Genomic DNA, 14,515 nt, shown 5'->3' on the forward strand with positions numbered 1-14,515 from the left:
ACAACAACACAACACTCACATCACATGAACTGACCTAGTGGCAGGCTACATCCGCCCTACAGGGACCTCTCTGTGGTCCTGATTGCAGAGAAAATGCATGCTATGGATGAAAATATCCATATACGTGTGGACGGGGTCTTTATTTGAATGTCCATTAATCATATTGAAGAAATCAGCACCATATGGTGATCAGCTCTTGAAACACCCGCCACAAGCGTGTATGTACCCTGACTGACGATATTGTACACACGTGTGCTTCACTTATTCGATATGGTCACCCACCACAGTTAGATTTTTTTTTACATTTATTTTTCATTATTATTCACTAGGAGGAGTGTAAAACATTTAATGTCCCTGATATAACTGGGTCTAGAGATGAGAGAGTAGCGCGGCGGAATACTGGTTGTATTATTATAAGGGTCCGATGTGCGCGCTCTTGCTGGCGTTGCAAAGCCCCAATCAGGTGCCATCGCGCCCGGTGTATGCGGATACCATTGGCTGGTGGGAAGAGGAGCTGTGCGCAAAACCAAGCCCGCTCCCCACACTCGCCTTACAGAAGCCGAGCTGAGAGCATCACCCGCTTTGAGCGCTTAAACGCAGTGATTACACACGCAAAGAGAGAGATAATATATAGAGACAGCCCTCTTATTCTGCACTCTTTACTTAGGCTCCACGTAGCATTTGATCATTCCACTGTGTTACATGGTGCACTGCTTTGCCGGATTCTTTTGTTTTTTTTCTTCTCGTGTGGATTTCCCTATTCTGTTTGTGACTTTTTTGTGAAGGGACCGTCTGTTCAGTGCACACGGAGTGTTGGCTGCGTCGTGGCTCTATATCCTGCAATGTTTGCTCTGACGCCAACACTCGCGGACCGGGGCAGAATTGATTAAAACAGAGACGCTTGGATCAAATGGCTGCGCTTCCCACGACTGAAACGACACAATGTCCCACTGACATAATAACACAGGGGAGAGGATTTTCCGATTTGGGCAGCCTTGCCTTGAACGTTTATTCCATTGCCTTTTTACGGACAGATGAGACAGGAGATGATTGTTTCTGGTAGTAAAAGGGAATAATACAAATCCATTATTATTTTCGACTCCAAGTGCACTTTGAGAGAGGGAGATCGGAAATGATTTGGTTAGTGCTCCTACTCTCCATCCTGGATGGGGCGGTCTCCCAGCTACATTACTCCGTTCCAGAGGAGCAGGATCCCGGATCTGTGGTTGGGAATATTGCAGAGGATTTAGGGCTGGACATTACCAAACTTTCTGCCCGCCGCTTTCAGACGGTGCCAAGTTCCCGGACGCCGTATCTGGAGGTGAACCTAGAAAACGGCGCGCTCCTTGTTAAAGAGCAGATCGACCGGGAGGAGATCTGTAAGCAGACCACTCCGTGCCTACTGCACCTGGAGGTGTTCCTGGAGAACCCACTCGAGCTGTTTCGGGTGGAAATCGAGGTGATGGATATCAATGACAATCCGCCCGGTTTCCCCGAGACGGACATTTCCGTGGAAATATCAGAGAGTGCCATTCCCGGCACCCGTTTCCCGGTGGAGAACGCGTTCGACCCGGACGTGGGTACGAACGCGCTCAGCACCTATGCTATAACGAACAATAACTACTTTTATTTGGATGTTCAGACGCAGAGCGACGGAAACAAGTTCGCCGAGCTGGTGCTGGAGAAGCCGTTAGACCGGGAGCAGCAGGCGGTGCACCGCTACGTGCTGACGGCGGTGGACGGGGGGATTCCACAGCGGACCGGCACGGCTCTCCTGGTCGTCAAAGTTTTGGATTCAAACGATAACGCACCCACCTTTGACCAGTCGGTGTACACGGTAAACCTACGGGAAAATTCTCCTGTTGGCACTCTGGTCATTCAGCTCAACGCAACTGATGTTGACGAGGGTCAGAACGGGGAGATCGTTTATTCTTTCAGCAACCATAACGCGCCACGGATAAAAGACTTATTCAATATAGATTCCAGGACGGGGAGAATAGAAGTAGCAGGTGAGGTGGACTACGAGGAGAGCAATACGCATCAGATTTATGTCCAGGCAAAAGACCTCGGGGCGAACGCGGTCCCCGCGCACTGCAAAGTGCTGGTGAAGCTCGTGGACGTGAACGACAACACACCTGAGATCGGTTTCAGCACCGTGACCGAGTCTGTGAGCGAGCAGGACGCCCCGGGCACAGTCATAGCGCTGTTCAGCGTTTCAGACCGGGACTCGGGCGACAACGGCCAAATTAGCTGTGAAATATTGGGAGACGTTCCTTTCAAGCTCAAATCATCGTTTAAAAACTATTACACTATAGTGACAGACGGACCGCTGGACAGAGAAGGCACAGACTCATACACCATCACTGTGGTGGCCAAAGACAAGGGGCAGCCCTCGCTTGCCACTAGCAAATCCATTAAAGTGCACGTCTCAGACGAGAACGACAACGCTCCCCGTTTCACCCAGGCTGTGTATGATGTGTACGTGACAGAGAATAACGTGCCCGGTGCTTTCATTCACGCCGTGAGCGCCCTGGACCCTGATGTAGGACAGAACGCCCTCATTACCTACTCCATATTGGAGTGTGATATACAGGGCATGTCTGTTGACACCTACGTGTCAATCAACCAGGACACTGGCTACCTTTACGCACTGCGCTCATTTGACTATGAACAGCTTAAGGAGTTTAGCTTTATGGTCCAGGCTAAGGACTCGGGCACCCCTGAGCTATTTTCCAACACTACTGTAAACGTTATAATCGTTGACCAAAACGACAACGCACCCAGCGTGATCGCCCCCATCGGTAAAAATGGCACGGCAAAGGAGCACCTGCCACGTTCCGCAGAGCCTGGCTACCTGGTGACGCGCATCGTGGCCATGGACTCTGATGATGGCGAGAACGCACGCCTGTCCTACAGCATCCTGAGGGGCAACGAGATGGGCATGTTCCGCATGGACTGGCGAACGGGGGAGCTCAGGACTGCGAGGAGGGTCTCCCCCAAACGTGACCCCCAGGGGTTCTATGACCTCCTGATTGAGGTGAGGGACCATGGCCAGCCCCCTCTTTCCTCATCGGCCAGCGTCAGTGTCGTCCTGGTCGACAGCGTGATTACGGGCCCCGGCCCGGTCTCCAAGTCCAAGGAAACCTCCCTGGACCTCACACTCATTCTCATTATTGCCCTGGGGTCTGTTTCCTTCATCTTCTTCCTGGCCATGATTGTCCTGGCCGTGCGATGCCAGAAGGACAAGAAGCTTAACCTGTACACATGCCTAATGTCTGGTGACTGCTGCCTGTGTTGTAGCGCGTGCTGCAGCAGACAGGCGCGCATCCGGAAGCAGAAGAAGCTGAGTAAATCCGACATCATGCTGGTCCAGAGCACCAACGTGACGTCAGGGGTCGGGCCCGTGGGGCAGGTGCCCGTGGAGGAGTCTGGCGTGGGTGGCGTGGGAGGATTCGGTTCGCACCACCACCAGAACCAAAACTCCTACTGCTACCAGGTGTGTCTGACACCAGAGTCTGCCAAAACCGATCTCATGTTCCTGAAACCGTGCAGCCCCTCACGCAACACCGACACGGATCACACCAACCCCTGCGGGGCCATAGTTACGGGCTACAGTGACCAACAACCGGACATCATATCCAATGGCAGTATTCTGTCTAACGAGGTGAGAGAAGCCCATATAATAAAGCCTGTTTGTCTCCAACCAACGTTTTAGAGGTGTAGAACGGCCTACGACTTAGCTTCACATTGAGTTGATGTAAACAATAAAATAAAAAAAATAATATATATATATACACACACACACACAATATTAGTATTATTATTATCATTATGATTATTATTATTATGATTATTATTGGAATTCATTGAAATTATTATTGGACAATACAGTGGGAAACCTGTAGCGCAGTGTCTGTTGGAGCTTGGCAAGCCCTTCATCTCAGTCATGCGTAATGCTGATTGGTAATGGCACTAGTTAAATCTCATGTGGCCCTTTACTGTCTGTGTGCAATGGACTGTCTATGTCATGTGTAATAGACCGTTAATCGTCTGCTCGAAGACAATGACTATCAACTGTATGTTTCATTTAGTTAGTTCCAAAATATTGACCCTGCGCATTGACTTCAACCATTCGATTTAGGCCAACCATATTGCAGTTGGTGAATAATGTTCATAAATTAATTTGCGGCCAGAGCTGACGATTGTGTGATACAGCCCAATAATCACGGAACCCATGGGATCATAACTAAATCACTCATTATATTCACTATAGATCCATTATTCAGTCAATCCATCATTCAGATTAGTAGCCTTTTATGCCTACAACCAAGGAATTTGTTCATGCATCATATATATTTTTTTAGTCATTGATGGGCTGTGTAAGATATTAATTTGACACACACGCACAAGCATACACACAAGGATACGCACTCACACACACACACACACACACCTTCTGCTCGGGGGGTTGCGGAAGAGAGCGTTCTGTTGATTGCAACACGGTTCAGAGTGGAGGACAGAGAAGCAGTCAGTCAGGTTAGTCAGTGTTGGCCTGCGTGGTACGTTAAGTATGCCGCGCACGGCCCGTCACAGCAGCGCCGCGAACAAAGGTTGTTCAGTTTCAGCACCGGGCGGCTCAATCATTTACGCATTGCCTCCCTAACCCACTCTCTCCTCATCTCTCCTCCACCACTCACTCACTGAGTGCAGTCAATACCCTGCGCCATACCACACTTCGCAGTAACCCTCGCCGCCTGCTTAGTATGCATCAGTACCCCTTCTTAGTATGCTACCCATTCACATTCATTTATCAAATAGGCCGTTTCAATTGGATAACCGATCGTTGTTGTGGTCGGTGATAAGTGTGGACGTGAATATGACTCATTGATCATTGGACATGATAAGTGTGGACGTGAATATGACTCATTGATCATTGGACATGATATTATGACCGGTGATCAATGAGTCATATTCACATCCACAATTATCACCGACCACAACAACGTGTAAAATATGTATTGTAGAGGCTGTCATACCTGGAGCCCTTTGGCTTCCTGTTATCTTTTATTGATCTGGCCATTTTGCATGATATTGGAAGAAGTAAACATGTTTGTTTTGTTTTACAGACAAAACACCAACGAGCGGAACTCAGCTACCTGGTGGACAGACCGAGACGTGTCAATAGGTAAGGACACACGTACGCACACGCGCACGCACACACACATGCGCGCGCACGCACGCACGCACGCGCGCACACACACACACACACACACACACACACACACACACACACACACACACACACACACACACACACACACACTGCAGCATCTAGTCTATTTTACCTGCCCTTATTGTGATTTGTAATGTTTACATTGGGGTGGAATTCTTTGTTTCTAAGACAAGACTTTGGATCTTATCGCAAAACGCTCTCGTGTTCTTTTTAACATTCTATTACGTTAGTAGCTGTTTATTGATCACAGTGGAGCCAGACAAAAAGCAGGACCATACCAAATCTCATTTCATATTGAGTTGCCCTTTCCTTCAGAGGGAGCGTTGCACTGCCCACGCTGGAGCCTCGTCTAGACAGAAGCCTGCCAAATATCATCTCAGCCTTGGGAATACAAATGGAACAGATTAGATAGGCGCAGAAGGACCGAATGGTCCTGATCGAGCTCCATGGTGTTTGACATTATTAACCAACCAAAGCAAAAGGGAGCTCCAGTGCACTGGTTTGCCTGCTGCTCGAACCCCGCCGACCAGATGAGCTGAGAAGGTCAGACTGCAAACACAGCCCTGGAAGGAGTTCAGGCAAGGCACACGGTTGTCTTTATCGCTAATTCCTTTGTTGATGAAATACACATCAGCAAGGATGTTTAAATACACTACACGCATTGTGACTTAGAAGAGTTTAATGAGTAGTGTGAACGTATTACAGCACAGGACATGGGACAGGCGTAGTTGGGATGAAGATGTGGTGGAGGAGGGTAAACTTGCCTAAACTCAGTTAACCCAACTTTCTTTTTCTTTATTTGTATTATTTCTTTATATGTATTTGTGAAATTGTTTCCTCTTGAAGCTATTGTGATTGAAATTCACAATATAGATTAGTAGAGCAGCATCGGGTTGATTGGGTTGAGTTACATGAAAATATATTTTAGAAGAAATAAAACCAAATAACAGTATTTTGAAAGATATATACAGTGTGAATATACAGTGTAAGTGATTATATGGAATATATAATGAAGCTACTGAGTAATATGCTTATCTGATGTATGTACAGTATTATTATGTACAGTGTGTACACCAATAAGAGTAGGAATGGGATACAGATATAGATACAGTATATACAGCTACTGAGTAATATGCTTATCTGATGTATGTGTACAGTATTATTATGTACAGTCAGTGTACACCAATAAGAGTAGGAACAGGATACATACAGATATAGATACAGTATACAGTGTGTATAAGCAGGAATATACAGTATATAAACCAGAATATATGAAAATATATGAATATATATAATATATTCTATATTTCTGGCATTGTTGTCCTCATCGCCTGGCGTTCATAGACTTCTTTTCAAATTTTTATTTTGGTGATTCCATTTGGTCATATGGAACACGGCTGTGACTCCCTGCATGTCCCTCGAGAGAGGAATTTGGACAGCAGGGGTGTGGCTGTGAAAATAGAAACGGATGGTACAACCTGTCCACCTTGTGCTGTGAACATGTTCCGTTGGCCCTGGCCCGTGAGGACATTCCCAGTTGGTCCTGTGGTGGAGCAGCATGTGTACGGGGTGCTGAACATTTGTTTTCTTGTGTTGAATTTAGAAGAGAACAGCTTACAGCTCAGTGGGAGGCCGTATCACACGTTTGGTGTTTTGGAGAGAGAGGCACTTGAGTTTCACAAGCTTCGGTAAACACAACCAGGCACTTGGTATATGTGTGTGTCCTTGTGTAGAAAGGTATACTATTACCAAATTTTGGTGCATTTATTTATATTTAGGCGTAGCCTATGTCTGTTTCACTGTATGTGTGTGTGTGTGTGTGTGTGTGTGTGTGTGTGTGTGTGTGTGTGTGTGTGTGTGTGTGTGTGTGTGTGTGTGTGTGTGTGTGTGTGTGTGTGTGTGTGTGTGTGTGTGTGTGTGTGTGTGTGTGTGTGAGAGATATATAGAGAGAGAGGGGGGTGATAGAGATGAGGAAGGGGCAAGAGAAAAAGAGAGCTGGAAGAGTGTGTGTGTGAGAGAGAGAGGGGGGTGTGTGATTACTCAGCCCTTGTGTGGGTGAATGTAACAAGTTCCTAACGTTTTCTTCCCCCTATTATTTCATGCACACTTTATTCATTGTTTTAAATTATTATTTTCTTTTAAGTTATTTTGTGCATCACTTGATGCAAATTTGCAATGCATGAGGGACATCCTTTTGTGTTAAATGGCTGCATAAAGCAATCATTTGTTGACTCTCATGTTGATAAGAGTATTCAAACTTGGAACTTGAAAAAGATCTGTTTAAGGTAGAAAAAAAAGAAATGCGATTAATTTGCGATTAATCGCGAGTTAACTATGGACAATCATGCGATTAATCGCGATTAAATATTTTAATCGATTGACAGCACTAGTATAAATATGTATGTGCGTGTGTGCATGTTCAAGATGTGTATCTGAAAACAAAGCTGCTACAGTGGGTTATGGGTGATAAACTAGTATGCATGTTGTGTATACCTGGCTCTGTATAGGCTGCACGTTATTTTGCAGGCATTTCGGTAGTATTATGTGAGTGTGTGTCTGTGTGTGTTGTGTGTGTGTTGTGTGCGTGCGTGTGCAGGGCTCGAGGCGGGGTCTCATCCTTCATTCTGTCTCCCCCACACGTTAGCTCTCTCGGCAACACTCGGCTGATCAGTAATTCATTTCCAGAACCTTTGCATAGCAATTATCAAAGGAAGGTTAGGAGCAAGGATTCCTCATGAGGCCGCGTGCAACACATACCCTCCCCTTTGGTGCACCTCGGAATATTTCAAATCAAGGGAAAAGCATGTTCCAGTTGGCATATCATCAACCACACCTGCCTGGAGCTTCCTGCTCGACCGCTTGCCTGACACTTTGGGGGGAAAAAGTCTTGTGACGTGATTCCAAGTCAAAGGGACAGCGCCAGGGAGGCTTGGGTCGTACCACTGGATATATATAAGAGAAATAAATAAAAATACATATATATATATATGTTTTTCAAAGCCCTACCTTTGGAGTCTGGTTTAGAACTAAAAGGCGGTGCACGGTTTGATCGACTTGATGATTGATTTGAACCTTTTCAGTTTTCTTTAGGTCGTTTGATTCAAATTAGAAGCTGTTCTCCTCATTATTCCCCCTCATCATCCTGACAGGGGGGGGGGGCTTGCAGAGTGAGAGCAATACACAAGGTGACAGATAAAAGAGAGAGAGAGGAGAGCATCAAATATTCATCGTGGAAAGTCTTTGACACCTTAGTGGAGACTAGGGATGCACCGATATGAAAATTTGCCACCGATACCGATTGTTCAACTAACACAATCGGCCGATACCCATACCGATATTTGTGGCAAAAATGTAATAAAAATTATACTTTATTTTTATTTTTTATATAATATATATATATATTTTTTCTATGAAACTACTGTATATTTGTATGTCTCTAAATGTTTTGATGAATTGAAAATGGAGGACCCTTATGTAAAAAAGCAAAAGTCTTTTTCTGGTCTTCATCCTCCAGTCCACTGAGCTGTACTGTATTGTACCCATTCTGCAATCTGTTAATAAAGTTTTCAATCAATCAATCAATCAGACAAATGTATAGAGACGCTTTTATTATAACCATATAACAAAAAATTATATTATTGTTTATGAAAATGTTTTAGCCCTATGCTTGACTATTATTTTAGGCATGGCAACAAATAAAATAATAATAATAAAATGAATAAATAAAATATTAAATAAATAAATAAATAGGCTACACGTCTCTCTTTTTGTGTTACAAATTGTGCGCACCGATATGAACATAGGCCTCTTTACTTACTTAAAAAAGGAAACATCAAGAAATATGTTTATGGTATTAATTCCACCATGCCATGTGTGTTTTTATTTGATAATGCTCATGAGTCATGATTATTGCTGAAGTCTGAGTCATACAATACTCACTGGCTTTCATAACAGACTAACTTGTCTTGCTCAAGACTTGTTTATTAGTTTTAATAAGAGAGCACTATCTCTCAACCAAAGCGATGCAACAGAACAATTTTGATTGACAGTCGATTCTGCCAATTACGGCACAATGCTTGCACCCGCCTCTGCTGTTCTTGCCACCAATCGGCAATCGCTTATTAGTTTTTTACTTCCGGGATGTCCGCCATTGATTTTGACGAGAGCTCAACAACAAAGCTAATAAAGTTAGCTCCCCGTGGCCCACGAGTAGATTACCAGCGCTCCACAGGAGTACTAAACGAGGCATAATGATTTTACTGCAACGAATGTTATAATAAAAGCTTTTCTATACATTTGTCTGATTGAAAACTTTATTAACGGATTGCAGAATGGGTACAATTCAGTACGGGCTCTCTGAGCAAAGGAAGGAACTGAGATATGAATGAGTAATGCTTGCTATGTTCGGGTAAATATGCTGATGTTATTGAACGTGTAACTATATAACGTTAATGCCACAAAACGAATGCCTTTGTTAATCATAAGTAGTAACTTTGATGCAGTAGCGTGTGTGTGTGGGGGCGGTGTTGTGCAGGTCGCTTGACTGAAACTTTTTCAAAGTTTGAATGTGTGGACCAGATTGACGCAACACAAATGTATGGATATTTATCGGCTACTGCCATCGGCACATTTGAGCTTATCGCCTCCGATGGCAGTCAACAAGGCACTTATCGGCCGACACCGATACACAACCGATATATCGGTGCACCCCTAGTGGAGACGTGCAATTCCCCATTGGAGGAGGAGGTGGTGGAGTGGTTTTTATATTTCAAATGATCATTATCCCAACGTTTGTTTCGGGGTGAACAACAGCCGTGACAAATGAGACAATTAAATCACTGTGGCAACGGCGTATTAGATGGCTGATTATTAATTAGTGATGGCCGGCGTGTTGCGGTTTGTTACGTCAGTGAGCTGTCGGAGGAATTTAACACAGGCTTGTGAAGGCCCCTCACTGTGAGCTTGGTCACTGCTTGGTCGCTGCTGCTGCTCATATCTCTGAGGAAATGAGAGGGACTGGTGTTTTTGGTGGAAAGTGGAAGTGAGTAATCACATTTTTTACTGACTTGTAATTATTTTTGATTGACTTGTTTGCTTGTCCATTTTGGTTTCAGTTCAGTGCCTCTCAGAAATCTCAGATGAAGGCATTTCATCGGCCAGTTAACTGAACTCTTACACTTGAACTCTCCTCGGTATGGTTAGATGGAGTGCATTCACAAGCTGAATTGAAACTGTATGCTTACAATAACAACGGGTATTCTTAATGATTTGTCTATGTAACATAGATAAGAACTTATTTGGCAAAATATATTGTATTATTGTTCTTAATGTAATACGTTTATTTTGTGTTCCCCGTATTAAAACCTGGCATTGTTCACTTAGCACCTCCTAGTGGTGATGGTGGTCACGTGTTTCATGCAATACAACCTCTGTCCCTTTCTCGCATGACGGCGGTAGAGTTGGTATGTTGTTTTGTAGATCTCACTCCAGTTATGGTTAAAAAGTCTTATACAACTGTTCAAGGTGCAATCTGGCTATGGCAATCGATGTAGAAATGTATGCACAACATTTTCCCATGCTATACTACTTTTCGCAGTGTTTCTTCGCGAACATTGCATGCTTGACAAGCCCCTTGTCGGACAGAACGTTTACTGAAGCTAATGGCTGCCAATGTTCTCTGTTAGCTAACGTTCGGTTGCATTTCTCTGGAGTTGAGCGGTAGATGACTGCGCTGTCTAATTGTACTTTATATTCCTGTTGAAATTTCCAGGTATGTTGATTTTGCTGAGTGCAGTTTTTCTGTGATGCATAGCGAGTTTATTAATTTCAAATCGGTACAAAATGGGTTCAGGAAATGTTATGTTGAGCAGTGAATATTAGCACTGTTGTAAACTATATGATTGAGTTTTATTTTGGTTGAGCCAATTATTATTATTGTTGTATTTTATGTGTCATGATTTATTTATATATCAGTAGCAGTAGACAATCTCCGCTTCTCCCTCACTTAATGGCGACAGGGTTGGTGGGCTGGAGTTGAGGAGGTAGATTACCGCATCAATCTAATTATACATCAATCATTACTATCATTATATTTTTTGACCCAGTGCAGCACTTCCTGTTTTCTTTGCCATCTAATTATAGTTCTGTTGAAATTGCCAGAAAATAAATGGGCCTGCACTGCAGCAGGTACCCTGAACCTGGGAGACCAGTGTGGTGTGTGGTTTCTTCCAAGTACAGCCAGAACAAGAGGGTTATCCTCAATGTGCTATTTTCAGCACATTCACTTTGTCAGTGTATTGACTTGAAAGTAGCAACCCTGAGACAGATGAATACCATCCACCAAGCTTCCCTCCATTCTATTTACCTCAGGTTAATAGACCAAGAGTGAGCTGAAACGTCAGAGAGAGTCAAAGAGGTGAACTCTCGCTTCCTCAGACAAGGCCTCGGCCATCTATTTTTAAAAGTGAGGCATGAGCAGAGAGAGCGATGGACATCCCTGTTGAAACCCAGGGAGAGCTGAGCTGGCTTTATCTGCTAGCAACGTACACACTGCAACCACTCTGGCTAGGGAGAGAACACAACAGAACATCTGTTCCAGACAGTCCGTATCTCACATGGCTGTAATACCAAGCCTCATGCCAAAAGCCACGTACTGTGATACTAACCCTGCAAACTGGTATTATGGACATGGCTCAAGGCAAGAACTTTCCTTTCCTCAGTTGACATGTACTGTATAGGAATTCGGCCTGTGATCTATTTCTTTAGGACAGTTATTTTATTACTTTCATTTTATTAGCCAATGTCAAGGCTCACTACAGACTACTTTGCTAACTTTGCTATTTTTGGTCCCCTTGCATCGTCCATGAAAAGATACAGTAACAAGGTGCATTGTACTGTAGACTTTGAGCTCTGTGAAAGCATTACATCAAGGCGCCTGGAACACACAAGAGGGCCATGCAGTTGAAAACAAGTCAAGAGGGTTAATGGTGTACTCGGCTATTCTCTATGTGCTAACTCTCTCAATGTGATGCCACAAAGAAACAAGACCAAGGCTATGAGCCTATTGCATTGAAGAGAATGGAGCACAAAGAAAAGATCGATGATGAGTTCTCAATCAGGTCCTTTGCTCCGACGACATTCATCTCAGGTGTGCTTAGGTGTGCTGTAATGAACTTTGTTTTTCTCCTTTCAGCAGAGTGGGCAGTCCACTTCCCCTGCTAAGTTTTCTTAGTTGAGAACGTTGGCAGTTATAATGGGGATAGTTTTGATATCAGGCCAGCAGGGGTATGTATAGTTCCATACACTTTTTGCATTGGGTTTTTTGTTGTTGAATGAACTAAATAAATGGCTGCTTTTTATAAATGTAAAAGTAAATAGGAAAGAGAATATCAAATATCATGTTTACGTCACTCCTATTAAGTTCATTGGTGGTTAAGTGATTTTTTTGTATTAGCTATTTCTTTAAACTAAATAGGAGTTATATAACCTTGTTATTTAATACTCAATCCCTCCCACTTATCTAATTCAACAACAAAAACGAAAAAAAGCCAATGCTAAAAGCTTGTTTGAAAATATATATATATATATATATCCTTTTTTACATTTACAGTGTAGGTGGGGGTCTTAAAAACGACACAATCTCTATTACATACTAAATATATGTATGATGTCATCAGTAGTATAGTCAACATTTACATCAACCAGAACATTCCTATTATTAACATACTAAATATATGTATGTCATCAGTAGTATAGTCAACATTTACATCAACCAGAACATTCCTATTATTAACATACTAAATATATGTATGTCATCAGTAGTATAGTCAACATTTACATAAACCAGAACAAAATATATGTATGTTATCAGTAGTATAGTCAACATTTACATAAAACAGAACAGTCCTATTATTAACCTACTAAATATATATATGATGTCATCAGTGGTATAGTCAACATTTACACAAACCAGAACATTTATCTTCTACAAAATATACAGTATCAATTAGGGGTGGGGGAAAAATCGATACGTAGTAGTATCGCGATACTTTGCGTGGTGATACTGTATCGATACAGGGACGCCAAGTATCGATATTAAATTATTCATAAAAGAAAAATATTAAAAAAAAATTGTATAAGGAAGTTGCATTGTTCATTTCAATACCTGTAATAGTACAGTAGTCCACACACACACATGGAATATGACTGTAATACAAACAGTTCAGTTTGTCAGGTACATGCAACACAGATTACAGTGTTTACATCTGTCCGCTTGAGAAAATACCATGTTCTGCAATAAAAATGATTGAAGTGAGATGAACAGACTGAACTTTATTTTATTAGATAAAACATGTTGACAAAGTTTTACTTTGCAGTTGAAAAAATGTAATAAATTAAATTTGAGCAAAAAAAATAAAAAAATCTGAATATTTTCAGCGTATCGCGATATATTTAGTATCGTGATACTATCGCATTGTGACGCAAGTATCGCGATATTATCGTATCGTGAGGTCTCTGGCGATTCCCACCCCTAGTATCAATGCTACAGAGCATTCATAGCAGTCTATTTGATATTCATCGTGAATAGAATGTCCATGTTGGATTCATCACAGAAGGCACATTTCTTGCTTACGTTGAAACATTTTAAATTTGCACGACCTCCGGGGGGGGGGGGGGGGGGGGGGGGGGGGCAAGCCACGTCCCACTCACCCTCCGGTCGCCTCCTTGATTTTGCACGCATTTGCTCCGCCTTGAAAGTTCTGAACGTACAGTGAAACGCTATCACTTTGCCTGTCATCGCTGCATATGGCAGAGTCATCTCCATCAACCTTGGGCTCTGGGAGGTCTCTGGTTTGCTCATCATGGTCCCACTGGACCACCTGTGTAAGGAAGCTATATGCTACGATTCTGCTGTCCAAATATTGACATTTCCTGCCTGTAGCCTCTCTAGAGGTGAAGAGGACAAGATGAATAACGGTGGTAGAAGACACAGTCCCTCTGTGGACTGAAGGGGAAGTATGTGTGTGTGTTTAGAGAGAGAGACAGGGAGAGAGAAAGAGAGACAGAGACAGACATAGTGAGATATAATCAGATAAAGAGAGTAAAAGAGAGAGAGACAGATGGAGAGAAAGAGGGAGAGAGAGAGAGAGAGAGAGAGAGAGAGAGAGAGAGAGAGAGAGAGAGAGATAGAGATCATACTCCTGTATAATGGAGCTATATCCATAAACTAAATTCAGACGTGGAGCTAATGTTTTCCGCCATTCCCTCTGCTCATTGGATGGA

General features: G+C 43.2%; 1 protein-coding gene across 1 annotated transcript in view; it reads left to right on the top strand.

Moving 5' to 3' along the window:
• The first annotated feature begins 583 nt into the window (after positions 1–583).
• Positions 584–14,515, top strand: part of LOC311231666 (protocadherin-10-like) — a 22,601-nt gene continuing 8,669 nt past the window's right edge. The window contains exons 1-3 of the mRNA XM_084318294.1: positions 584–3,664; positions 5,127–5,185; positions 14,046–14,116. Coding sequence (XP_084174420.1) covers positions 1,133–3,664; positions 5,127–5,185; positions 14,046–14,116 — 2,662 coding nt within the window. The 5' untranslated portion in view covers positions 584–1,132. The remainder of the gene's footprint in view (positions 3,665–5,126; positions 5,186–14,045; positions 14,117–14,515) is intronic.

The sequence above is a fragment of the Notolepis coatsorum genome (genome assembly GCF_963971535.1).
Source record: "Notolepis coatsorum genome assembly, chromosome: 7".
Lineage (NCBI taxonomy): Eukaryota > Metazoa > Chordata > Actinopteri > Aulopiformes > Paralepididae > Notolepis > Notolepis coatsorum.